The sequence below is a fragment of the Mustelus asterias genome, chromosome 1 (genome assembly GCF_964213995.1).
Source record: "Mustelus asterias chromosome 1, sMusAst1.hap1.1, whole genome shotgun sequence".
NCBI classification, from domain to species: Eukaryota; Metazoa; Chordata; class Chondrichthyes; order Carcharhiniformes; family Triakidae; genus Mustelus; species Mustelus asterias.
The window spans coordinates 15,729,757-15,756,853 of NC_135801.1; the positions used below are offsets into that span (position 1 = coordinate 15,729,757).

The window sequence follows — 27,097 nt, forward strand, 5'->3', positions numbered from 1 at the left end:
CACTGTCACCCTCACACTGTACACACACACCCCCGACACTGTCACCCTCACACTGTACACACACACCCCCCGACACTGTCACCCTCACACTGTACACACACACCCCCCGACACTGTCACCCTCACACAGTACACACACACCCCGACACCGTCACCCTCACACTGTACACACACACCCCCCGACACTGTCACCCTCACACTGTACACACACACACCCCCCGACACCGTCACCCTCACACTGTACACACACACCCCCCGACATCGTCACCCTCACACAGTACACACACCCCACCCGACACTGTCACCCTCACACTGTACACACACCCCACCCGACACTGTCACCCTCATACTGTACACACACCCCCCCGACACTGTCACCCTCACACTGTACACACACCCCCCCCGACACTGTCACCCTCACACTGTACACACACACCCCCCGACACTGTCACCCTCACACTGTACACACACACACCCCCCCGACACTGTCACCCTCATACTGTACACACACACCACCCGACACCGTCACCCTCATACTGTACACACACACCCCCGACACTGTCACCCTCACACTGTACACACACACCCCGACACTGTCACCCTCACACTGTACACACACACCCCCCGACACTGTCACCCTCATACTGTACACACACACCGCCCGACACTGTCACCCTCACACTGTACACACACACACTCCCCGACACTGTCACCCTCATACTGTACACACACACCACCCGACACCGTCACCCTAACACTGTACACACACACACTCCCCGACACCGTCACCCTCACACTGTACACACACCCCCCCGACACCGTCACCCTCACACTGTACACACACACCCCCCGACATCGTCACCCTCATACTGTACACACACACCCCCGACACTGTCACCCTCACACTGTACACACACACCCCCGACACTGTCACCCACACACTGTACACACACACCCCCCGACATCGTCACCCTCACACTGTACACACACCCTACCCGACACTGTCACGCTCACACTGTACACACACATCCCCGACACCGTCACCCTCACATTGTACACACACCCCTCCGACACCGTCACCCTCACACTGTACACACACCCCCCCGACACCGTCACCCTCACACTGTACACACACACCCCCCGACACTGTCACCCTCACACTGTACACATCCCCCCGACACCGTCACCCTCACACTGTACACACCCCCCCCCCCCCCGACAACGTCACCCTCACACTGTACACACACACCCCCAACACCGTCACCCTCACTCTGTACACCCACACCCCCCGACACTGTCACCCTCACACTGTACACACCCCCGACACCGTCACCCTCACACTGTACACACACACTCCCGACACCGTCACCCTCACATTGTACACACACACCCCCCTGACACCGTCACCCTCACACTGTACACCCACACCCCCCGACACCGTCACCCTCACACTGTACACACCCCCCCCCCCCGACAACGTCACCCTCACACTGTACACACACACCCCCAACACCGTCACCCTCACACTGTACACCCACACCCCCCGACACTGTCACCCTCACACTGTACACACACACCCCCGACACCGTCACCCTCACACTGTACACCCACACCCCCCGACACTGTCACCCTCACACTGTACACATCCCCCCGACACCGTCACCCTCACACTGTACACCCACACCCCCCGACACTGTCACCCTCACACTGTACACACACACCCCCGACACCGTCACCCTCACACTGTACACCCACACCCCCCGACACTGTCACCCTCACACTGTACACACACACCCCCGACACCGTCACCCTCACACTGTACACCCACACCCCCCGACACTGTCACCCTCACACTGTACACATCCCCCCGACACCGTCACCCTCACACTGTACACACACCCCCCCCGACACCGTCACCCTCACACTGTACACACACCCCCCCCGACACCGTCACCCTCACACTGTACACACACACCCCCGACACCGTCACCCTCACACTGTACACACACACCCCCCCCGACACCATCACCCTCACACTGTACACACACACCCCCGGACACCGTCACCCTCACACTGTACACATCCCCCCGACACCGTCACCCTCACACTGTACACATCCCCCTGACACCGTCACCCTCGCACTGTACACACACACACACACCCCCCCCCCAACACGTCTAAATAAAAGCAAATTTCTGCGGGTCTCGAATCTGAAACCAAAAGAGAAAACGCTGGAAAATCTCAGCAGGTCTGGAAGCATCTGTAAGGAGAGAAAAGAACTGACGTTTCGAGTCCAGACGACCCTTTGTCAAAGCTGGACAGACCTACTAAGATTTTCCAGCCTTTTCTCTTTTGGTCCTCAACACCATCACCCTCACACTGTACACCCACCCCCCCCCCCAACCCCCCCCGACACCCTCACACTGTACACCCCCCCGACACCCTCACACTGTACACCCCTCCCCTACACCATCACCCTCACACCGTACAGCCCCCCCCCAGCCCCCCTCACACTGTACACCCCTCCCCGACACCATCACCCTCACACCGTACACCCCCCCCCAGCCCCCCCGACACCCTCACACTGTACACCCCTCCCCGACACCATCACCCTCACACTGTACACCCCCCCCGCCCAGCCCCCCCGACACCCTCACACTGTACACCCCTCCCCGACACCATCACCCTCACACACACAGATCTCTTTAATTCAGTTTCAAAGCCTTCGGCTGATACAATTCCTGCAGTTTCAGAGCAGTTCTGAGGCTGCTTTTAAAATGCTGTCATAGACCTCACCCCAGCACATGCAATAACAGCTTGATAGCTTGTCGTTGCAGTCCGTGTCTCTCCCTTTTCACACTCACCCACCCACATCCTCCCTCCCCCCGCGAACCCCCACAGCTACAGCCATTATCAATGTCGAGATTGTTCATGGAGTGAAGATGAATACGCAGAGAAGTGAATGTCTCCAACATGCGTTAGGGCAGCCGAGCTTCCAGTCAGACTCAGAACAGGCAGGATTTTTTTTTTTTAATTGGTCTAGAATGGGCAGAATCTCATTAACTGGGACTGCCAGTAAATTGTTGGCACGATGACAAGTTTGGGAAGGCCGATCGATAGACCATCATTAATGAGGCAATTGCCTGAGATGTCTCATGCATCAATCTTCCATCAGTCTCACCCTGTGCAATGTAGCTGGAGTTTGTTGGGCAGATTTTATTCGCTACAAGCAACATTGCAGTTACAAAGGTTAGTTTTATTAGAGGTGGACAACACAATTATGCCCTGGAAATTACAGGACAGCAGAAAAGATAGTTAATTGCACCGTACCACACGGCATGATCTTTTGTAACCCCTTCTGTATGAATGAGATTATCTGTCTGAATTAGGCAGCGTCCATTATGACAGGTACTTCTGAAGGTGAATTACACACACGGCATCAGGGTACTCTTCAATCCCATTAGCAAGCTAGTACTAATCCTCTCATACATTACTCAGGTTATTGTTTACACTGCTCATCAGACACCCAAGTCAGTTCATATTGTAGTGGATTGGGCCAAAAACCTTTATACCTCCCCCCACCTCCATCCCATGCAAATCATGATGTGGAGATGCCGGCGTTGGACTGGGGTGGGCACAGGAATAAGTCTCCCAACACCAGGTTAAAGTCCAACAGGTTTATGTGGAATCAAGAGCTTTCGGAGCGCTGCTCCTTCGTCAGGTGAGTGATGAACCTGAGCAGCACGGTGGCACAGTGGTCAGCACTGTTGCCTCACAGCGCCAGGGACCTGGGTTTGATTCCCGGCTTGGGTCACTGTCTGTGTGGAGTCTGCACGTTCTTCCCGTGACTGCATGGGTTTCCTCCGGGTGCTCTGGTTTCCTCCCACACTCCAAAGACATGCTGGTTAGATGCAATGGCCATGCTAAATTCTCCCTCAGTGTACCCGCTGGAGTATGGCGACTGGGGGATTTTCACAGTAACTTCACTGCAGTGTTAATGTAAGCCTACTTGTGACGCTAATAAAAAAACTTTCTTTAAAAACTCTTTCTTACCATCCCATGCAAAGACAAAAGGAGAATCTGTCATTGGAGTTGCAAGGGGTGGGAATACCAATCAATCTGCATCCTATCCCAAGCTGTGCCCTCTAATAAATGGACTTGCACTGCTATCCAGCTCCCGCCTCCTCTATTTGACGTCCACCCAACAGAAAGGAATTCTCTGATGGTTAAAACTTCAAATACACAATGCAGGAATTTTGGACTTTTATGGGATATGGGAACTGAAATTTCACCGTACACAGACACACAACACATACATATGCAGTCCGCTTCTGTCAGTTCTAACTACATGAGGAACAAAATGGGACTTGGTTGTGGGTTTCCCATTTTCCTAAACTGAGTAGACTGGGACTATACTTATTGGAATTTAGAAGAATGAGAGGGGAGCTTATAGAAACAGAATTATGAAGGGAATCGATAAGGTAGAGGCAGGGAAGTTGTTTCCACTGGCGGGTGAAACCAGAACCAGGAGGCATAGCCTTAAAATAAGGGGGAGCAGATTTTGGACTGAGTTGAGGAGGAACTTCTTCACCCAAAAGGTTGTGAATCTGTGGAATTCCCTGCCCAGTGAAGCAGTTGAGGCTACCTCGATGAATGTTTTTAAGGCAAGGATAGATAGATTTTTGAACAGTAAAGGAATTAAGGGTTATGGTGAGCGGGCGGGTAAGTGAAGCTGAGTCCACAAAAAGATCAGCCATGATCTTATTGAATGGCGGAGTAGGCTCGAGGGGCCAAATGGCCTACTCCTGCTCCTAGTTCTTATGATCCCTCAACAGCCCTTTAGTTTAAAAACAAACAGAAGCTGTCAAAAATGAATGAAAAATGTAACTTTCCCTTTGCAACGTATTGAGACTGCGGGTTATCACTTGCCATTTTCAGAATTCTATTTGCGTCATTTATAATATGAGAACGTGCCAAGGTAGTGGTTGAATTCCTGGACCTGCAATCTGAATGTGAATTTAAATCTGAGAATTTGAATTCTGTTTGTTTTTAACCTGGGAATTGACAATCTTCTATCAGTAAATATGATGAAGCTGCATTAGTACTTATTGCAAAAACCTAATGTATTTTATGGAAGGAAACCTGCTGTCCTCAACTTGTCTGATCTACATGTGACTCCAGTCCCACACATCACTGGTTTTTAATATAGCCTCATGAGATGGCTGAACAATCCCATCATCATCTTGTCAGGCAAACTTGGGATGGTCAATAAATGGCAGACTGGCCAGTAACACCCACATTCCAAGAATGATCATTGGTTGTAAATTTACAAACGCTTCCAAGATGTGAAGATGCTGGCATTGGACTGGGGTGGGCACAGTAAGTCGGCTTACAACACCAGGTTACGTGACCACTCACCTGATGAAGGAGCAGTGCTCTGAAAGCTTGTGCTACCAAATAAACCTGTTGGACTTTAACCTGGTGTTGTGAGACTTCTCACATCACTTCCAAATGCTGTTTTTCACCTCTTCATTTCTGTCCTCTTTAGATCCCTCTGCCCCATTCTCCGGGAGAGAGGCAGGCCAACATCAATCTTCAATTAGGTTTAAAGAGATGCACGTGCTGAATTTACCATCCCTTCTGCTGTGGCCCATGGTGAGGAAAAACCAAATGAGGAATTGAGATGCAAATAGCCTGCCTTTCCACCGACATGGAGATAGAGATTTGGTAAGAGCCAATAAGGGTTTCAGGCAAAACTAGAGATGGCTGGACATTAATGGGACCAGCGTTGGTTGAAGTGACTTCTTGCTGATGATAGGCCAGAGAAACTGCATCATATTGACATCAATCCTGTTAAATGAGTTGCTGTGTATGGAAGGGAGGGTGGGAGAGAGAGAGAGAGATGCTCATCAAATTGATCCCCACTCTCAATGCATTTGTTGTACAAATCCAGAAAGGTTTTTAAAGAGGCTCAAACATTCTGCAGTGAGAGGCAATGGCATAGTGGTATTGTTGCTGGATTAGTAATCTAGACACCCATGGTCATGCTCTGGCCACCTTGGTTAGCACTGCTGCCTCACAGCGCCAGGGACCTGGGTTCGATTCCCAGCTTGGGTGACTGTGTGTGTGGAGTTTGCACATTCTCCCCGTCTCTGCGTGGGTTTCCTCCCACAGTCCACAAGGTGTACTGGTTAGGTGCATTGGCTATGGTAAATTCTCCCTCAGCATACCCGAACAGGCACCAGAGTGTGGCGATAGGGGATTTGCACAGTAACTTCATTGCAGCATTAATGTAAACCTACTTGTGACACTAATAAATAAACTTTAAACCTTAGGTTCAAATTCCGCCGCGGCAGATGGTGAAATTTGTATTGAATAAAAATCTGGAATTAAGAATCTACTGATGGCCATGAAACCATTATTGATTGTGGTAAAAACCGATCAGGTTTATTAATGCCCTTTAGGGAAGGAAATCTGCCATCCTTACTCGGTCTGGCCGACATGTGACTCCAGAGCCACAGCAATGTGGTTGACTTTTAAATGCCCTCAGGGATGGGCAATAAATGCTGGCCCAGCCAGCGATGCCCATGTCCCACGAATGAATGCAAATAAAACATTTTCACTCAGCACTGATCATTTTCATGTATGTTTTGGTCAAAAAGTTCAGAATATTCTTAGTAAACCTTTTCAGAGAAATTCCGACAACCGCCTCAAAAATCAATTTCTGTCCTTGACTTGTACACATGAAATATAGCAGCACCGTTCCCAAGTTGTTGGAACATCATATGAAAAATGTGGGAATTGCTTCAGCATTCGTGCAAACCTCCAAGTACAATGGCAAGTGGAATGCCAGAATAGCCTCTCATTCTTTGACGTCACCATCAAATTAAAGCTAGTGAACTAATTCTAATGGGTTCAAACCCCACTCCCAAACTTGAACCCATCAATTCAGACTGGCAGTTCAGTGCAGCACTAACCTGAATGCAACAATATTGGAGGAACTGGTTTTTGGAAACCACATTAAGCCAGCTTGATTGATTATTTAATTATACAGCCAGATCTGGTGTTTTTCTGTTGCATTGAAAGATACAAGTTTGGCATTAGCATTACTTCTCTACTTTTCACTTCCATCCGTCCCGAAACCTTAGCACTTGGTTTACTTCTGTTATAGTTCTATTAACCTTCATTTGAGTTTTTAGTGATTTCAAGATTTGGGCTCCCAAACGCTTTTCTTTCAACTGAGCCAATGAAGATTCTTATCTTTCAATAATATATCACCTCCCTTTTTCTTACCAAATGTAATAGCTCGCAATCACCATTAGAATTCATTTGCCATTCATGTGTCCATTTGAGTGTATTAATGTTGTCTTGAAATTTGTTGCAATCTTCCTCTGAATTTCTTGCCATCTGCAAATCTAGACGTGGTGTTTTTGATTACAAAGTCTAAGTTGCTGATATAAATCGTGAACAACAGTGGCCCCAGTACCGATCCTTGAGGGACCCCCCCACTCCAACCTTCTGCACATTGAAGAACTACCCTTTACCCCCTCTCTCTGCTATCCATCCTGTTAATTGCCCCCTTTTCCCATATGCTCTGAATTCACTCATTATCCTGTTACCTGGTACCTTATTGAAAGCGTTTTGGAAAAAAAATAGATCATACCCATATTTAAAAAGCTTAGTTTTTAAAAAGTGCTTGCTACAAAATATAGGATTTAGAAAGTTGTAAAATACTCTCCACAATTTCTTCTTTTACTGTTACCAGCCACAATAAAGGTTTGATTTCACAACTGCCTCAGTGAAAGTTCTGTACACACACACACACAGAGTCTAATCTTTAGTGACTTGAGGGAAGCAGCAAGGGAAGATTGTTGAAACTGTTGACATGTGCACTTAATAGAAGGTGGCCAAGTGGAAACTTAGCGAATCAGACAAGATATTAAGTTATAAAGAAAATCTGCAATATTTTTCCAAAGTAAATCTGAATTTCAGAAAGTAAGGAGTGTGAAACTTCGACTGAACGGACAGGTTCACTACGACTCTCACCAATTTTTACAGATGCACCATAGAAAGCATCCTTTTCAGATGTATCACAGCTTGGCATGGCTCCTGCTCTGACCAAGACCGCAAGTAACTACAAAGGATTGTGAGCGTAGCCCAGTCCATCGTGCAAATCAGCCTCCCATCCATTGACTCCGTCTACACTTCCAGCTGCCTTGGAAAAGCAGCCAGCATGACCAAGGATCCCATGCACCCCGGACATATGCTCTTCCACTTTCTTCCGCCGGGGAAAAGATACAAAAGTCTGAGAACACATACCAACCGACTCAAGAACAGCTTCCTCTCTGCTACCATCGGACTTTTGAATGGACCAACCTTATTTTAATTTTATTTTTCTCTACACCTTAGCTATGGCTGTAACACTACATTCTGCACCCTTTCCTTTCCTATGTCCTCTATGAATGGTATACTTTGTCTGTATACCACGCAAGAAACAATACTTTTCACTGTATACCAAAGCATAAGACAATGATAAATCAAATCAAATTGAACACAAGCAGGTTTCTTGTTGAAAGTTAAGAGTGTAGTTCACTTCCAGTAATATAAAAAAAGAGTGAGAATCTGTGGACTTGAGTACAAAAGCTAGGCTGACATTCCAACAGAGTACTGAGGGGATGTGGCACTGCTGGAGGTACCAGCTTTCAGCTGAGGCAATAAACAGGGGGCCCCTCTGCCATCTCAGGTGGATGTCAAAGATTCCACTGCCATAGTCCAAAGACAGAGAGAGAGCTCTCCCTGATGTCCTGGTCAAACATTAAGAATGGCTAATCAATGCTGGCCTAGCCAGCGACACCCACATCCCATGAATGAATAAGAAACAATTTTGGAGGGTTCGTCAAACTCTCTCATGTCGGAATTTTACCGGTACACCCGCCCTGGAACCGAGACTCACAGAACGGCATTTGCCATTGGTCTCGGGTGGGACCTTACGAGCTTCGGGTGGGCGAGGCAGTAAAATTTCAGCATCAGTGTTCAACAACCTGTCCCAGAAATACAATCATAACCAATACAATTGAGAGGGAATGGCTCACATTACTTCCAACGACACAAGAGACTCTTTCGATCTTCAAATCTGTCTTTGGAGCAGTACCTAACAGTTTCTCATAGGAAGAGGAATGGAATTTTTTTTATATACAAGGTGTTCTTTCATACAGTCGAACTTGAGAAAAGAGACTGGGTCATTTTTGCTGAACTTGTAAACAGACGACAGCTGGGAGTGGGAGAGACACTTTGACTCGCTTCAATGCCTGTGGCTTCTGCCTTTGTACTAAACTCTGCTGCAAGTGTTTACATGCAATTACTAGATAAAGGGAAGGCCAAGTATGGCTCGTGATTTCCACCCTCTCCCCTATCGTGCCATCCACTGTGGTTGAATAGCCTATCCAAGATCACTGCTTAGGCTCACAAATAGCGCACATGCAGCAGTTTTTTTGTCATTTCATCCTTCTCAGGCAAGCTCAATTTTTTCCCAAACCAATTCTTAGGGGAGGCGGTGGCCTAGTAGTATTATCGCTAGACTATTAATCCAGAAACTCACCTAACGTTCTGGGGGCCCGGGATCGAATCCCACCATGGCAGACGGTGGAATTTGAATTTGATTAAAAATATCTGGAATTAAGAATCTACCATGAAACCATCACCGATTGTCGGGAAAACCCGTCTTGTTCACTGATGTCCCTTCAGGGAAGGAAATCTGCTGTCCTTACCCAGTCTGGCCTACATGTGATTCCAGAGCCACAGCAATGTGGTTGACTCTCACGTGCCCTCAGGCAACAAGGGATGGGCAGTAAATGCTGTAAGAAGTTTAACAACGCCAGGTTTAAGTCCAACAGGTTTATTTGGTGGCTTTTGCTACCAAATAAACCTGTTGGACTTTAACCTGGTGTTGTTAAACTTCTTACTGTGTTTACCCCAGTCCAACACCGGCATCTCCACATCAGTAAATGCTGGCCAGCCAGCGACGCCCATGTCCCACAAATGAATAAAAGAAATATCTGATAGCTGAGTTCAATTGCAAAATTGGCACAAATCCATTTCTCCAATTCTGCTCCGGAATAGCACTACACCCAAACTTCCTCTCCAGCAGTTCTGTATAGTAATGTAAGTAGCTGCACTCTCTTCAGGTACAGACACACTGCAATAATATTACCAATAAATTCATTGTGGATCTATGCTCATCCTTTCATCACACTTATCTCTCAAAGTTTCCCTTTTTCAGTGTGTTACCCAGCTTTGAGAGAAGGATTTATTTGCCTTGATTAAACAGAGCTAGCTCAACAGAAGCATTTAGATTTTTTTTTAAATGTACTTCTCACGAGGAAACCTTTTCATTAATGTCCCCTCTCTTCCGGAACCGTTTTTGAATGAATAGCAACTTCCAAACTGAAAATAAAATGTTTGGGGATTGGGGAAAAGCAGGGGAATGGATAGCTCTCTTAAAGGGCCAACACATGAACGATGATTTAATTTAAATAATAATTTAATCTTTGCTGATCAGTCCAACTCCACACACAATTCTCCACCAACAAATAATGCCACCTGTGGACCCTTTATATATCAGTGACCGGCGTTGAATAATTGACATCAAATTAGGACTTAATTGGAAGATCTGTTAACCCAGTCCTAACATGTGACACACCTTGGGACAACATAATATATTAAAGGTGCTTACTACAAGTTGTGTTTCGTGGCACCATTAGGGGGCAATAGTGAGCAGGGCTCATAGACTTCCTTTTCGCTGATTGAAGAGTAGTATTGGAAAGGCGTTGATGGCAGGTCATTGATCCTATGTTTTCCAGAACATGGTGATTCATCTAGTGTCAATAATCTTAATTATGAGGATCCATCATTTTAAGGAGTCTCAACATTTATAGCTGACTTGGAGCTGTTATTTCCTTTGAGATTATTTTAATTTCTTCAAGTTCTGCTACATCTCCTGGGTGTAGGGTTGGATGAAGAAGTGTTAGGAGTCACTGACACAGGAAGAATGACCCAATCGGGTATGAGACAACAAATTTTCCTAGGTTGGATTAATTGTTAAAGAGTGACAGAAGGATTACAAGATGCGTTCAATTTGTTTTGAGTTTTTATAGTCGCATGTATTGGTACACAGTGAAAAGTATTCTTTCTAGTACGCCATACAGACAAAGCACACTCTTCATAGAGTACAAAGGGGAGGAGGAAAGGAGAGAGTGCAGAATGTAGTGTTACAGTCATAGCTAGGGTGAAGAGAAAGATCTGATGGCATTCAAAAGTCTGATGGCAGCAGGGAAGAAGCTGTTCTGGAATCAGCTGGTACGTGACCTCAGACCTTTGTATCTTTTTCCCCAATGGAAGAAGCCATAGAAACCCTACAGTGCAGAAAGAGGCCATTCGGCCCATCGAGTCTGCACTGACAACAATCCCACCTAGGCCTTATCCCCGTAACCCCACATATTTACGCCACTAGTCTCTCTAACCTATGCATCCTGGGACACTAAGGAGCAATTTAGGATGGCCAATGCACCTAACCCACACATCTTTAGACTGTGGAAGGAAACAGGAGCTCCCAGAGGAAATCCACGCAGACACGGGGAGAATGTGCAAACTCTGCACAGACTGTGACCCAAGTCAGGAATCGAACCCATGTCCCTGGAGCTGTGAGGCAGCAGTGCTAACTACTGTGCCACCGTGCAGAAGGTGGAAGAGGTTATGTCCTGGGTGCGTAGGGTCCTTGAATATACTGGCTACTTTTCTGAGGCAGCGGGAAGTGTCGACAGAGTCTTACACAAAGCAAGTGTTACACACATTTTGTGAATGTGTCATGAGAAATGCAATATAAAGCTAGAGATAAATTATACAGAATGCTGAAGGGTGCCATAAGGCAGGAAAATGTCAGGGTTTGGTATGTTGCTGCACCACTTCTGTTTCACTCATGGTGCTTAGAACTCTATGCTCACTCCAGTAAATTAGACATTGCCTACTTTAGTCCTTTTCCGATCTTTTTTGCGCATCTTTGTTGGCCATCCCTTTATCGGGCCTGAAATAATGGACATTAATCCATTTTGCTCATTGTCCTAAACTAAAAACATTTATGATCAGCCAAGATAAAGGAATGGGTTTTATGCCCAATCTCCATCTGTCTTCTGGCCAACTTTCAGGCTATTTCTAATATTGAAAATGCATTCCAGCCTAGCAAAACATGCACTCGGATTTGGAGTGTGACTGCCAGCAAATATATCAAGGCAGGAGTCACTTTGTAAATGATTTGCTCCACTGATCTTTGAGTTAGCAACTGTAATACCTTACTGGGAGTAACTTCTAGGTAAGTGCTGTTAACATGACCATTTTTCACTGGTGTGTCACTCTCTCATGCCAGAAATGCATGAAATAACTACCACTCAAAGGGGCAAATCGCTAACTAAACAGCGGGAACAATGAATTCGAATTACTTCAGAAGGGAAGTATCACTGCTTGCGAGGGTTCTCAGACAGGCCCATCTCCTACAACAAATTAAAGAATCCGCATTACATCTGTGTCACTTTATCATAGCTGCGACATTGCTTAATTCTCATTAAAGTTGAAAGTTTGTGATCTTTATTCATTTGGGAAGTTTATTTCCAGTGTGCCAAGCCTGGTGAGAAAATAAGATGGCTGCCGAACAGATTTTCCATAGTATTTTTATTAGTTTCTGATTCCTTCTGTGCTGTTGAATGGCGAGTAGTGTTTGCCTACTTCTGAATGTAATTGATAGCATTCATTTTGATCTTATTTATTATTGTCACATGTATTAGTATACAGTGAAAAGTATTCTTTCTTGCGCGCTATACAGACAAAGCATACCCTTCATAGAGAAGGTAACGAGAGAGTGCAAAATGTAGTGTTACAGTCACAGCTAGGGTGCATAGAAAGATCAACTTAGTGCAAAGTAGGTCCATTCTAAAGTCTGACAGCAGCAGGGAAGAAGCTGTTCTTGAGTCGGTTGGTACGTAACCTCAGACTTTTCTATCTTTTTCCGGACAGAACAAGGTGGAAGAGAGAATGTCCGGGGTGCTTTGGGTCCTTAATTATGCTGGCTGCTTTGCCGAGGCAACGGGAAGTGTAGACCGTCAGTGGATGGGAGGCTGGTTTGTGTGATGGATTGGGCTACATTCACGACCTTTTGTAGTTTCTTGCGGTCTTGGGAAGAGCACGTCCTTGTTTGGCAATTTTAATTCACATTTCTCGCCACCTTTGATGAATAAATTCCCGACCCGTTTCAATGGGATTTGTTGTTGTTTAGTGAATGTGACAATGGGCTGACAGAATTTAAGTGCAACGCGTGTAAGAGATAAAAAGTGCATAAAATGTCAGTCAGAGCACACATATATGAAAACATATTTCGCAAGGTATTGCACGTGGTTCAAGGTAAAATGGAATTTTTAATAGAAACAGATTTAGTAAACTAAGAATAATCTGATCAGGGTATGCAGATACTTTATTTTATTCATTAATCACAAGTAGGCTTACATTAACACTGCAATAAAGTTACTGTGAAAATCCCCTAGTCACGACACTCTGGCGCCTGTTCGGGTACACTGAGGGAGAATTTAGCCTGGCCAATGCACCTAACCAGCCCGTCTTTCGGACTGTGGGAGGAAACCAATGCAGACACGGGTAGAACATGCAGACTCCGCACAGACAGTCATCTAAGCTGGGAATTGAACCCGGGTCCCTGGAGCTGTGAGACAGCAGTGCTAATCACTGTGCCACCGTGCCGCCCTATTGAGCTGGCTATTCAGCCACAATTCTACAGTCATACATACTGTTGTGACTTTTATTTATTTTGCATTGTAAGTGACTATGTTTGCATTTTTAATAAGAATTCTCGATGTAAATTTTTCATGCTGTAATTACACCCTCCCATCAGCGGTGATGCTGTTGTGCAGCATTTGTAATACACCAAAGTAGCATCCAAAGTAGAATGGATGAAGTGTTATTGGAGCAACCGTGGCACTTAAAGTCATAGAGGTTTGGAACATGGAAAAAGGCCCTTCAGCCCAACTTGTTCATGCCGCCCAGTTTTTACCATTAAGCTGGTCCCAATTGCCTGCGTTTGGCCCATATCTCTCTATACCAATCTTACCCATGTAATTGTCTAAATGCTTTTTAATAGAGATTTATAGAATCATAGAATCCTACAGTGCAGAAAGGAGGCCATTCGGCCCATTGAATCTGCACCGATGACAATTCCTCCCCGGCTCTATCCCCATAAGCCCATGCATTTACACTAGTTAGTACCCCTGACACTAAGGGGCAATTTAGCATGGCCAATTCACCTAGCCCGCACATCTTTGGACTGTGGGAGGAAACCGGAGTACCCAGAGGAAACCCACGCACATGTGGAGAGAACGTGCAAACGTTCCCAAGCCGGGAATCAAACCCAGGTCTCTGGCGTTATGAGGCAGTAGTACTAACCACTGTGCCACAGCATAGTTCCATAAGAGACTCAAGAGAAATAAAACTGCATTTTAAATGTGTTAAGAAGGTAAGCTATGTTATAACAACACAAATATGAAAGCAAAATACTGCAGTTGCTGGAAATCTGAAATGAAACCGACAATGTCAGGAATACTCTATGCCATTATATAAGTTACGTTACAATATGGGACGCTCAAGCTAAATGGGTGATAAAGCTCCTTCTACTCCATTCCAAAATGCCTCAGCTTTATTCATTACAGCTTTGACGTGACATCTCCATTTTCCAGATCATTGAATTCTTTTGTGATGGAGTTTATTACCAAATGATGAGCAGTTTTATCCTGTAGGATAACTAACCACAATGAACAAAATCAATCCTACCCAAACTTAATGGTGACGATCTTACCAAAAAGATTCTAAGTCCAGGACAGGTGGGAAAACGGGAGAGCTTCTCACCTGTTTTTAGAGCAAGTTCAAATCATGTATTTTATGCACTTAGTGCATGAAGAAATGGGCTAAACCATTCCTCGCATGTTGGGGAAGGGAGCAGGGCTTAAATTGCCAGCCAGCTTGCCGTAGCAGCAGAGGGCACTATTGCGCTTGTGCAAACCTTTGTGGCACTGCACAAGGGGCACCCCCAGCCTTGCCCTCAACCTCCCTGGGGGGCCTCAATGGCCTCCAGTTCTACCGGCAAGGCCAATTATTCAGCCTCTTGCCAGAAATGGGTGAGAGGCTGATTGCGCCAGATATCCAGTGCCGGTAAGATCAGGAGAGGTGAGAAATCAGGCGTGAACCTGATTTCTCTGCTCTTGCGCAATTTTGCCAGCTCGTCCCGCCCACGGGCGGGGTGAGCTGGTAAAACAGCGGCCAATGTCACAAAGAATAGATACAATGAACGGAAAGAGACTTTGATCTCATTCAGCTAGAATCACAGAATCCCTCCAGTGCAGAAGAGGCCATTCAGCCCATCAAGTCTGCACTACTCTCTGACAGATTATCTTACCCAGGCCCTTTCCCCTGTCCTATCCCTGTAACTCCACATATTTAACATGATTAATCCCCCAAACCTTCACACCTTGGAACACTAAAGGACAATTTAGCATGGCCAACCCACCTAACTTGCATACCTTTGGATTGTGGGAGGAAACCGGAGCACCCCGAGGAAAGCCATGCCAACACAAAGGGAACGTGCAAACTCCACACAGACGGTGACCCAAGGCCGGAATTGAACCCAGGTCCCTGGCGTTGTGAGGCAGTAGTGCTAACCACTGTGCCACGGTCCTGCCCTCAGTTAGGTGGGGTTTGGCGCAAGTCCATAAGTTGGAATGACAATGTGCTATTCCACTATATCTCGGAGTCCCCTAGGCACTGAAATCTTAAAATGAGAAAGTCAATTGTTTGGCAGGATTTCAAAAATGGCAAACCAACCTTCAACAAAGTCAGCGGCGGCGTGCATGCGCTGATTCGTCGCTTCTTCATCTTCGGCAGTGTTCAGGAATTCTAGTGCAACTTCGATAGCCTCCACCAGCTCGTCGCGCTTGTCCTTACGGACAGGTTTCTCCTCTGGGTGCCTCGTCAGGCCCATTTCCAGCTGGTACACCTTCTGCAAAGTGAAGCTCTCGAACGGTATCACCGAATACTCCGTGGGCAGTTTGATGGCGGAGTGGACCTCCGCCTTGTCGATCTGAGAGTGCAGGTATTCGAGCAGGCCTGCCTGAGTTTTCTCCGGACTGCTGCGGTCGATATTAGCACCCAGCGAGTCGCCGTAGCGATCTTGCACGGCTTTCAGCTGCTCGCTCCTCTCCTGCAGTTCCTCCTTCAGTTGTGCGATTTGTCTCTTCAAGCTGGTGATGTAGTTACGGTGTTGCTCCTCGCGCTCCTCGAGCAACGCTTGAAAGTTATCCTTTCCGGTCGGCTCGCTGACCCTTGGCAGTACGGGCTGCCCATCTTCCATCTTTGGCGTGCATGCTAACATGTACAACAATGAAACTATACAACACAGGAGAACCAATATCATAGCTAGCCGCCAAATCCAGGTTGGCATTCCTCTCCGCATCATCCTTAGCCACATCTGATCGTTTGCGAGTGCCAATCCAGTTAATCAGTCCAGAATAACTTGACAGCAACACCATCCGGCTCTGTACCAAATGGTTCAGTCCTCGTGATTCTTCTCATTTCAGACTAGGGCTGTCTTCAGACGGACACTGAAAGGACAAACACAAAAACACTGCTCAATACTGCACAACTCAAAGAATTTCCTTCATTAAAGTACAATTTTTGGGGGGGAATGTAGTCCACTGTTTTTAATTTCATGAAGTAAAAAAGTTTATTTATTAGTCACAAGTAAGGCTTACATTAACACTGCAATGAAGTCACTGTGAAATTCCCCTAGTCGCCACATTCCGATGCATGTCCGGGTCAATGCACCCTAACCAGCACGTCTTTCAGACTGTGGGAGGAAACCAGAATTTAATTCTAGAAATTTAATAGGGCTCGTAGTTTACATTTTAGGGTTAAGTTTATTTATTGGTGTCGCAAGTAGGCTTACATTAACACTGCAATGCAGTTACTGTGAAAGTCCCCTAGTTGCCACACCCCGGCGCCTGTTCGGGTACACTGAGGGAGAATTCAGCATGGCCAATCCACCTAACCAACACATCTTTCGGACTGTGGAAGGAAACCGGAGCACCCACAGGAAACCCACGCAGACATGGGGAGAACGTGCAAACTCCGCACAGACAGTGACCCAAGCTGGGAATTGAACCAAGGTGCCTGGCGCTATGAGGCAACAGTGCTAATCACTGTGCCACCGTGCTGCCCACAAGCCACCTAACCTGCACATCTTTTGACTGTGGGAGGAAACTGGAGCACCCACAGGAAACCCACACAGACACGGGGAGAACAGGCAGACTCCACACAGACAGTGACAGAGTTATACAATAAATGGCAGAGTCATCAGGAGTATAGAAACACAGTGGGACCTAGGTGTGCAAGTCCACAAATCCTTGAAGGTGGCAACACAGGTGGAGAAGGTGGTGAAGAAGGCATATGGTATGCTTGCCTTTATAGGATGGGGTATAGAGTATAAAAGCTGGAGTCTGATGATGCAGCTGTATAGATCGCTGGTTAGGCCACATTTGGAGTACTGCGTCCAGTTCTGGTCGCCGCACTACCAGAAAGACGTGGAGGCGTTAGAGAGAGTGCAGAGAAGGTTTACCAGGATGTTGCCTGGTATGGAGTGTCTTAGCTATGAGGAGAGATTGGGTAAACTGGGGTTGTTCTCCCTGGAAAGACGGAGAATGAGGGGAGATCTAATAGAGGTGTACAAGATTATGAAGGGTATAGATAGGGTGAACAGTGGGAAGCTTTTTCCCAGGTTGGAGGTGACGATCACGAGGGGTCACGGGCTCAAGGTGAGAGGGGCGAAGTATAACTCAGATATCAGAGGGACGTTTTTTACACAGAGGGTGGTGGGGGCCTGGAATGCACTGCCAAGTAGGGTGGTGGAGGCAGAAACGCTGACATCGTTTAAGACTTACCTGGATAGTCACATGAGCAGCTTGGGAATGGAGGGATACAAATGATTGGTCTAGTTGGACCAAGGAGCGTCACAGGCTTGGAGGGCCGAAGGGCCTGTTTCCTGTGCTGTATTGTTCTTTGTTCTTTGACCCAAGGCAGGAATTGAACCAGGGTGCCTGGCGCTATGAGGCAGCAGTGCTAACCACTGTGCCACCGTGCTGCCCACAAGCCACCTAACCTGCACATCTTTTGACTGTGGGAGGAAACCAAAGCACCCGCAGGAAATTGATTCTCTTCTTCATTTTTAAGCACCTCAACCAGACAACCTTCGAAGCACAGGGGGATACAAACTAGGTTCATGCAACCTGTCCTCATAATTTAACCCTTTAAGCCTCAATGTCCTGTTGATGACTGCACTGTATACCACCTTGGAACTCAGACTTTTATAGATGTGCAGTAACTAGTCAATTAAAAAGAGCAATCAAGGTTAATAAGGTTAAATCTCATGGGGTCCAGGGCGAGGTATCTAAATGGATACAAAATTGGCCCCTTGACAGAAGCCAGAGGGTGGTTGTTCAAACTGGAGGCCTGTGACCAGCGGTGTGCCTCAGGGATCAGTGCTGGGTCCACTGTTATTTGTCATTTATATTAATGATTTGGATGAGAATATAGGAGACATGATTAGTAAGTTTGCAGATGACACTAAGATTGGTGGCATAGTGGACAGTGAAGAAAGTTATCTCCAATTGCAACAGGATCTTGATCAATTGGGCCAGTGGGCTGACGAATGGCAGATGGAGTTTAATTTAGACAAATGCGAGGTGATGCATTTTGGTAGATTGAACCAGGGCAGGACTTACTCAGTTAATGGTAGGGCGTTGGGGAGAGTTACAGAACAAAGAGATCGAGGGGTGCATGTTCATAGCTCCTTGAAAGTGGAGTCACAGGTGGACGGAGTGGTGAAGACGGCATGCAGCATGCTTGGTTTCATCGGTCAGAACATTGAATACAGGAGTTGGAATGTCTTGTTGAAGTTGTACAAGACATTGGTAAGGCCACACTTGGAATACTGTGTGCAATTCTGGTCACCCTATTACAGAAAGGATATTATTAAACTAGAAAGAGTGCAGAAAAGATTTATTAGGATGCTACCGGGACTTGATGGATTGAGTTATAAGGAGAGGCTGGATAGACTGGGATTTTTTTCTCTGGAGCGTAGGAGGCTGAGGGGTGATTTTATAGAGGTCTATAAAATAATGAGGGGCACAGATCAGCTAGATAGTCAATATCTTTTTCTAAAGGTAGGGAAGTCTAAAACTAGAGGGCATAGGTTTAAGGTGAGAGGGGAGAGATACAAAAGTGTCCAGAGGGGCAATTTTTTCACACAGAGGGTGGTGAGTGTCTGGAACAAGCTGCCAGAGGTAGTAGTAGAGGCGGGTATAATTTTGTCTTTTAAAAAGCATTTAGATAGTTACATGGGTACAATGGGTATAGAGGGATATGGGCCAAATGTGGGCAATTGGGATTAGCTTAGGGGTTTTAAAAAAAAAGGGTGGCATGGACAAGTTGGGCCGAAGGGCCTGTTTCCATGCTGTAAACCTCTATGACTCTAGAATAAAGCTTCCCAGGGTACATCAGGTCTGAAGAGACAAGGCTGTGTATAAAAACTGTACAAGTGATCGCTGAGCATTTTTATAATGCCTTCCATTCCAGATCCTTTCCTTCATTTGTGTTTCTCTGGGTAATGGACGTAGCTACAGCCATGAAGCAAGTAGGCACCGTTGAAATATTTTCAGTGTGGGTGAGATAATCCTCAGATTCAGATTGTGTAGCCCTCAAACAAGTTGAGAGGTGTTGTCTGAAATACCTTACAAGCTATCAAAAGAAATTCATGTCATTTCTCTGCAAACTTTTACAACTATTAGGGCACCATGGTGGCACAGTGGTTAGCACTGCTGCCTTACTGTGCTAAAGACCCGGGTTCGATTCCGGCCTTGGGTGACTGTCTGTGTGGAGACTGCGCATTCTCTTCAAGTCTGCATAAGTTTCCTCCGGATGCTCCATTTTCCTCCCACAGTCCAAAGATTTACCATGCTAAATTGCCCCTTTGTGTCCAAGGATGTGCAGGTTAGGTGGATTGACCATGATAAATTTTCCCTCAGTGTATGCGAACAAGCATCCGAGTGTGGCGACTAGGGGATTTTCACAGTAACTTCATTGCAATGTCAATGTAAGACTACTTGTGATTAATATACAAACTTAAATAAATAAACTTAAACTTAAATTGCCCCTTAGTGTCCAAAAGTGTGTAGGTTAGGTGAATTAGCCATGGTAAATGCTCGGGGTCACAGGATTATGGCACGGGTATGGGCCTGGGTAAGATGCCCTTTTGGAGAGTCTGTGCAGACACGATGGGCTCAATGGCCTCCTTCTTCACTTTAGGGATTCTATTTTCTCTTCAGATAGTTAGCCTGTTCATTCAACACCTTAATAATACCAGAAGGATATATCCAAGTGCAGCTGCCAGCTTCACACCCACTGCAGTATATTTGCAATGCAAAGTTTTAGAAGTTCTAAGGAGACCTAATGGCCTGGGAGTTCTTCTTAAACTTAACTTCTTGACTGTCTCAGTGACTGCGTCAACATTAAATAATCCAACATCTTGCCAGAGTGAACAATGTGCGATTGAGTTCTCATTGCCCCGGTATAGCTGAAACATTGGTTGCTATGATATGGGGCTTTGCTTTCAGCGACCCACTGTTAGAGGCCTCTGTCAACTTGAGCAACTCAAGGGTTCTAAAGAAAACATCAACTCAAAAAAAAGGTTAAACAAAAATCAAAACCCTCTGCAAGAGGCAAATAATCAAGACAGAAGGATCGCTGCATACCAATACAAACAGACCAATATCACTTAAAAAGATTACGTTCCACAACGGAAAAATTTAATTCCACAAAGCAATTCACAACAGCAACAACTATTTTCTCAGCCATGTACACAAATGTACTTATACTTTTACAGATGCACCATAGAAAGTATTATTTTTGGTTGTATCACAGCTTGGTATGGCTCCCGCTCTGCCCAAGACAGCAAGGAACTACAAAAGATCGTGAATGCAGTCCAGTCCATCACGCAAACTAGCCTTCCATCCATTGACTCTGTCTCCACTTCCCACTGCCTCGGCAAAGCAGCCAGCATAATTAAGGACCCCACGCACCCCAGACATTCTCTCTTCCAACTTCTTCCTTCGGGAAAAGGATCCAAAAGTCTGAGGTCACACACCAACCGACTCAAGAACAGCTTCTTCCCTGCTGCTGTCAGACTTTTGAATGGACTTACCTCGCATTAAGTTGATCTTTCTCTACACCCTAGCTATGACTGTAACACTACATTCTGCACTCTCTCCTTTCCTTCTCAATGAACGGTATGTTTTGTCTGTATAGCGCGCAATAAACAATACTTTTCACTGTATGTTAATGCATGTGACAATAAATCAAATCAAATCAAAATGTACACCATTAGCGTATGTGGACACTTATACATAGTAATGTTCTGTAGTTCTTTCATTTCATTATTGTCCTCCTTCAGGAATTATTTACCATGTAACATATATACACAAGCGATTATTCATTATATGCACAAGACATGATATTTGCCAATAACATACCAGCAGCTCTCTTGTGGAGCTTCTCATGATGCATTAGAGGACAGGCTACACTGGAATGTGTCACCTGAGGTGTGACATTACAGAAAGCATGCCATTTACAGAAGGTGCAACATTTACAGGAAGTCTGATATTTGCAGATTAACTCAAAAACTTTAGGTGCAATTGACGCAGTTGTTATTTTCTTATAAATAAGTTCAAATAAACTGCAGAAATGACACTGCAAAGTGTAAATAAAGTGCTTAAAAAGTTGAATTTACCAATAATCTGAAATTTTAAAAAATCGGAATTAAAAGTAGACTTTGGGGGGAATCTTACCAAAGGATGGCAGAGTGTGGGTTCTGAAGAGAAAGTGGGCATGTTTCTCTCCAGATCTTACCACACTCTTCACAAAGAAAGAGCTGGGTGTGTTTTACACAATCATGCAGGGGGTGGGGGCATGGTGCCAACCTGGCAATGCAAACCAGTACTGAGGGCAGTGCCAGGCCATTGCCTGGTCATGTCTGTCGTCCCCCCCTGGAGGGTTTACTCATCTTCACAGCCTTGGGGGGGGATCTGCACGGCAGGTTCACGTCTGGATGAACCTGTTGTAAACCGCGCTGGTATGATGTCACATCAGCATGACTTGAAATATACGGCGGGGGCTCAGTACCTGGCGGGGTTGGGGTGGGGTGGAGGGTGTTTATTAATATGGAATAATACAGCCCTCTGACTCAAGTTAGAATGCTACCACTGAGCCACATCTGACGCAGATGTTTCATGTTAAGCATATTTAAATTACATTTGAAACACGTGCATTTATAGAGATATTTGTTAGTTGCTTTACTGATTCTCTGATGTTCTCATTCTGTACCTCATGTTTAGTCTGGAATGAACCAGTGGCACAAATATTGCAGAGCAGTGATGATGTTATTGGAGTTATAATGGAGCATGTGATCTATGTTCAAAAGGAGAAAGGTTTCATGTGGAGCACTAGAATTAAAGTACAGACTATCACCACCGCCAACACGAACAACAACTTGCATTTATATAGTGCCTTTAAAATAGTAAAGCATCGCAAAGCGCTCAACAAAAGCGTTATCAACAATAATCTGACAAAGATGCCAACAAGATACTAACTTTGGGTGGCATGGTAGCACAGTGGTTAGTACTGCTGCCTCATAGCACCAGGGACCCGGGTTCAATTCAAGCCTCAGGTCACTGGCTGTGTGAAGTTTGCATGTTCTCCCCGTGTCTGTGTGGGTTTCTTCCGGGTGCTCCGGTTTCCTCTCACAGTCCAAAGATGTGTGGGTTAGGTTGATTGGCCATGCTAAATTGACCCGAGTGTCAGGGGGATTAGCAGGGTAAATATGTGAGGTTACGGGAATAGGGCCTGGGTGGGATTGTGGTCAGTGCAAACTCGATGGGCCAAATGGCCTCCTCCTGCACTGTAAGGATTCTATGATCTATGAAGACAGATGACCAAAATCTTGGCCAGAGAGGTCAGTGTTAATGAGCATCTTAAAGGAGGAGAGAGAGGTAAAGTGGTAGACAGATTTAGGGATGGAATTCCAGAGCTTAGGCAACTGAAATCACTGCAGCTAATCATGAAGCACTTGAAATCAGGACCACTCAGATGCCAGTATTTTTTTTCTCCTTAAGGAAGGCCTCATTCTTCCCTATCTCAGTAAACTCCACCATCCCCACAACTCTCCAAGATTTCTCCGCTAATCCAATTCTGACCTCTTGAGCATCCTCAATTTTTAACATTCCACCTACACCTCTCTGTCTGCACCTCGCTTTCCTCCTTTAGGATAAACTCTGACCTGCCTACAACAAAAACAGAAAATGCTGGAAAATCTCAGCAAGTCTGACAGTGTCTGTGGAGAGAGAACAGAGCTAATGTTTCAAGTCTGGATGACTCTTCATCAGAGCTCTTGACGAAGAGTCATCCAGATTTGAAACGTTGTCAGAATTTGCCAACCCTGTCCACGGTTGGGATTCTCCAGACCCGCTGCAGTGAATGGAGCTTCGGCTGAGAACCAAAATTCTTCGTTCTTGCTGGTAGCAGTGATGGGGAGTATGAGACTGGAGGATTCCGGCTGATAGTTCTGTTCTCTGTTGGATATTCGATGGGCCAAATGGACTCCTTCTCTACTGTAGAGTTTCTATGATCTTTGAAATCTACTTTATTGATCAAACATTTGGTCACCTGGCTGAATATCTCCTTATGTGTCATATTTTGTTTAATGATACCCCTGTGAAGTGCATTGGGAATTTTTGTTAAAAGGTTCTATATAAATACATGTTGTTACAATTAACATAAAAGCCTTTGAACTTCTACTGAGGATTAAAAACATTTCAGCTTGGCCAGTGTGGCTACAATTAATGCTTCAAAATGAAACAACATTAAAACATCAGCCATGAGTGAGATTGTTCCAATGGAAATCTGACCACTAGATAGAAAGCAAGAAAGGCACCAATTATGTATTTAATATAACATAATCATCCTGGATCTTCCTGTACAGTCGCTCAGTAACTTTTGACATCAACTCCCATTTGAACAAAATATTTCTCAAGACTTCACACTATAATCTATCTGGTCAAATAATAAAGATTAGAACCAAAGACAACAATTATCTCTAAAAGTGTACGGTCCTCATATCTCAAATGCTGTGAAAAATTGAATAAAAAACTGTCCAACTCAAGCATCCTGACTCACCAAAGCCTGTCCACACTTTATCCCAGGCAGGAGTGTAATGGAACACTCTCCACTTGCCTGGATGAGACAGCTCCTTCCAAATCCATGACCATGTTAGAAATGGGTTAACAGATCTTCCAATTAAGTCCTAATTTGATGTCAATTCTTCAATAGAAGTCACTGATACATAAAGGGGCCACAGGTGGCACTGGGTGTTGATGGAGAATTGTATGTGGAGTTAGATCAAAGAAATAAAGATAATTTATGAAGAAGCAGAACTCATGTCTCTTTCACTGAACTGCAACCTAGAGGCTCAAACAGACTAATCCCATCTAGAAGGACAAAGGCAGCAGACAGACACAGGAACAGCACCACCTGGACCTGCCCCTCAACCATCCTGACTTGGAACTATATCACCGTTCCTTCACTGTCACTGGGTAAAAATCCTTGAACTCCATCCCTAACAGCTCTGTGGATGGACTAACACCACATGGACTGTGGTGGTTCAAGGAGGCAGCTCAGCATCACTTTCTCAATGGGAATTAAGGATGGGCAATAAATCCTGGTCTTAGCCAACAGCACCCACGTCCCATGAAATAATTCAAAAAACGCCTACCTCCACGGCCACGAGATGACTGAACTAGGTCACCTACTAGGTTGCCAGTATTTGAGATCTCTGCACAAAGGCAGAGAAATCTTAGATGGAAGAGGAGATATATTTTTCGAAAAGGGAGAGAAATGAAGAAGAATGATATGATGATACAGCACAGTGGAACTCCAGTATGTTGGGCCAAAGACTAGGAGAATGTGAGGCCACATTCATGATTCTCCACATCAAGCTCACAATCTGATGCGTGTCATGTGAAAGCAATGGGATGGAAGTCCCGCGGGGAAAGGAGGAAAATTGGGATTCATCCAGGCTGGTATAGCACACCTTCCAATGCCCAGCTATGGAATAAAACTGACTTGAGTTCTGGGTGTGTGTACGTTCTTGACTGGCATGTGGTGCAAAGAGATTATGAAGTAAAGGAAAGGGAGAGAGGAAAGTGTTGGAAAATTATTGTAAAGGGCTACTGACATAGTTACCATCAGCAAGACTCTAGTGAGTCTACATTTCCTGGAGAACAATAAATCTAGAATTACCTGCACTGTTGCCAAAGAAAACTGAAGATGCAGGAAATGCCACCTATAACACAAGGTTTCTTCCCGAAAGACGGATTATATCTGCTGTGAACGCTTTAAAACCATTACCTGACAAAAGTCCAAATTCATTGTGAAACTGATTCCATTGAAAGCATTCAGAGCTTCCTTATAAATAGGGGAAGCCTTTCTTTTCTAAACAATGCTCCACACAATATCAAACTCTGCCTATGTCTTTAATTACAAATAAATGATTCAGTCAAAATACGCTGTTTGGTTTTAAGATTTTCAATGGAGGCGAATCAAATGACCTAATATTATACCTTCACTTTAAGCTAATGTGAGTTCCAACTCATATCCTGCTTTAAACTGGCCTTGCACCATAGCAGAGGGGAAGATGTGAGTCATCGCCGAGGCCTCATGTAGGGTCAGTGGGCACTTAGCCATGAAGGTATGCATGGAGTCAGCCTAAAGTGACATACTCGCAATATATGAACTTGTTCACCCATGCCTCAGCACAATAGCCCCTGATGTTAGTATTACCCAGAAGGAAAAAATAGTTTGGACCGATATTTCTCCATTTTACTGGTGTTCCATTTTAAAGTATAAAAGACCATTTGGGACCAGTATTCTTATTTCCCCATTTTACTGGTATTCCATTTTAAAGTATACAAGACCAGTTCCGACCAGTATTCTTGTTTCTCCATTTTTACTGTATTTTCTCTCTGGGTAATGACTCCAGCTTGATAGATTGCTGGCATTAAAGAGAGTGTTCCAAATGTAACCAAATGACTGGTTTAATGAGGAAAGGTTAGCCATCATTTTGGCCAATGCGCATGGGTAAATGTCTGAGTCGGGTGCCTTATAATGCCTCACTGGTTTTCAGTTTCCTCAACTCACAAGCGCGCCTTAGCTCCAGACATTTTATCTGCCACAGTAAGACATGCCAGAAAAATTCACTGAGGGGAGGCGGAGATCAAATCCTGAAAGAAATGCAAACATGGCCACGTGGCTTTGAGTCAGTTCCAAAACTAAAGGAAAAAACGTGTGGCTATGAAGCGAGGTGCCCGTTTTATTGCAAGCTCATTTCTTCCACTTCCATTCAAGCCGAGAAGAATGAATGAGGCTTCCAGACTAGTTACCTGCCAAATGATTTTCTTCCCCCATGTTTTTTTCTGGACTCGACAAACTTTTTGACAACTATGGCTTCAAGTTATATTTTATGCTGAATTTGTTTTTACTGCATTCTTTAAGTAAATGCGGGTTTTTGAGTGGGGACTTAAGAACAGCTTCTTTCCTGCTGCCATCAGACTTTTGAATGGACCTATCTTATATAAAGCTGATCTTTCTCTACACCCTAGCTGTGAGTCTAACACTATATTCGACACCCTCTCCCTTCCTTCTCCCCTATGTACTCGATGAATGGTATGTTTTGTCTGTATAGCGCGCAAGAAACAATACTCTTCACTGTATCCCAATACATGTGACAATAACAAATCCAATCAAATCAAAACAAGAACTGTCTCCTGCTGTCCAGAGACACGAGGATTCAATGAGGTGTCGGACCATCATCCAACGTGACATTAAAATACCTGTCA

General features: G+C 45.2%; 1 protein-coding gene across 4 annotated transcripts in view; it reads right to left on the bottom strand.

Annotated features, from left to right (window-relative positions):
* The window catches only part of csgalnact1a (chondroitin sulfate N-acetylgalactosaminyltransferase 1a), a 198,716-nt gene that overhangs the window by 82,646 nt on the left and 88,973 nt on the right, over window positions 1-27,097 (bottom strand). For 3 of the 4 annotated variants that reach the window (XM_078209835.1, XM_078209807.1, XM_078209817.1), the window contains exon 2: window positions 15,927-16,702. In XM_078209835.1, the coding sequence (XP_078065961.1) occupies window positions 15,927-16,569 (643 nt within the window). In that variant the 5' untranslated portion in view covers window positions 16,570-16,702. Of the gene's footprint in view, window positions 1-15,926; window positions 16,703-16,852; window positions 16,949-27,097 lie in introns of those variants that run through there. The other variant, XM_078209826.1, reaches the window with a different exon arrangement.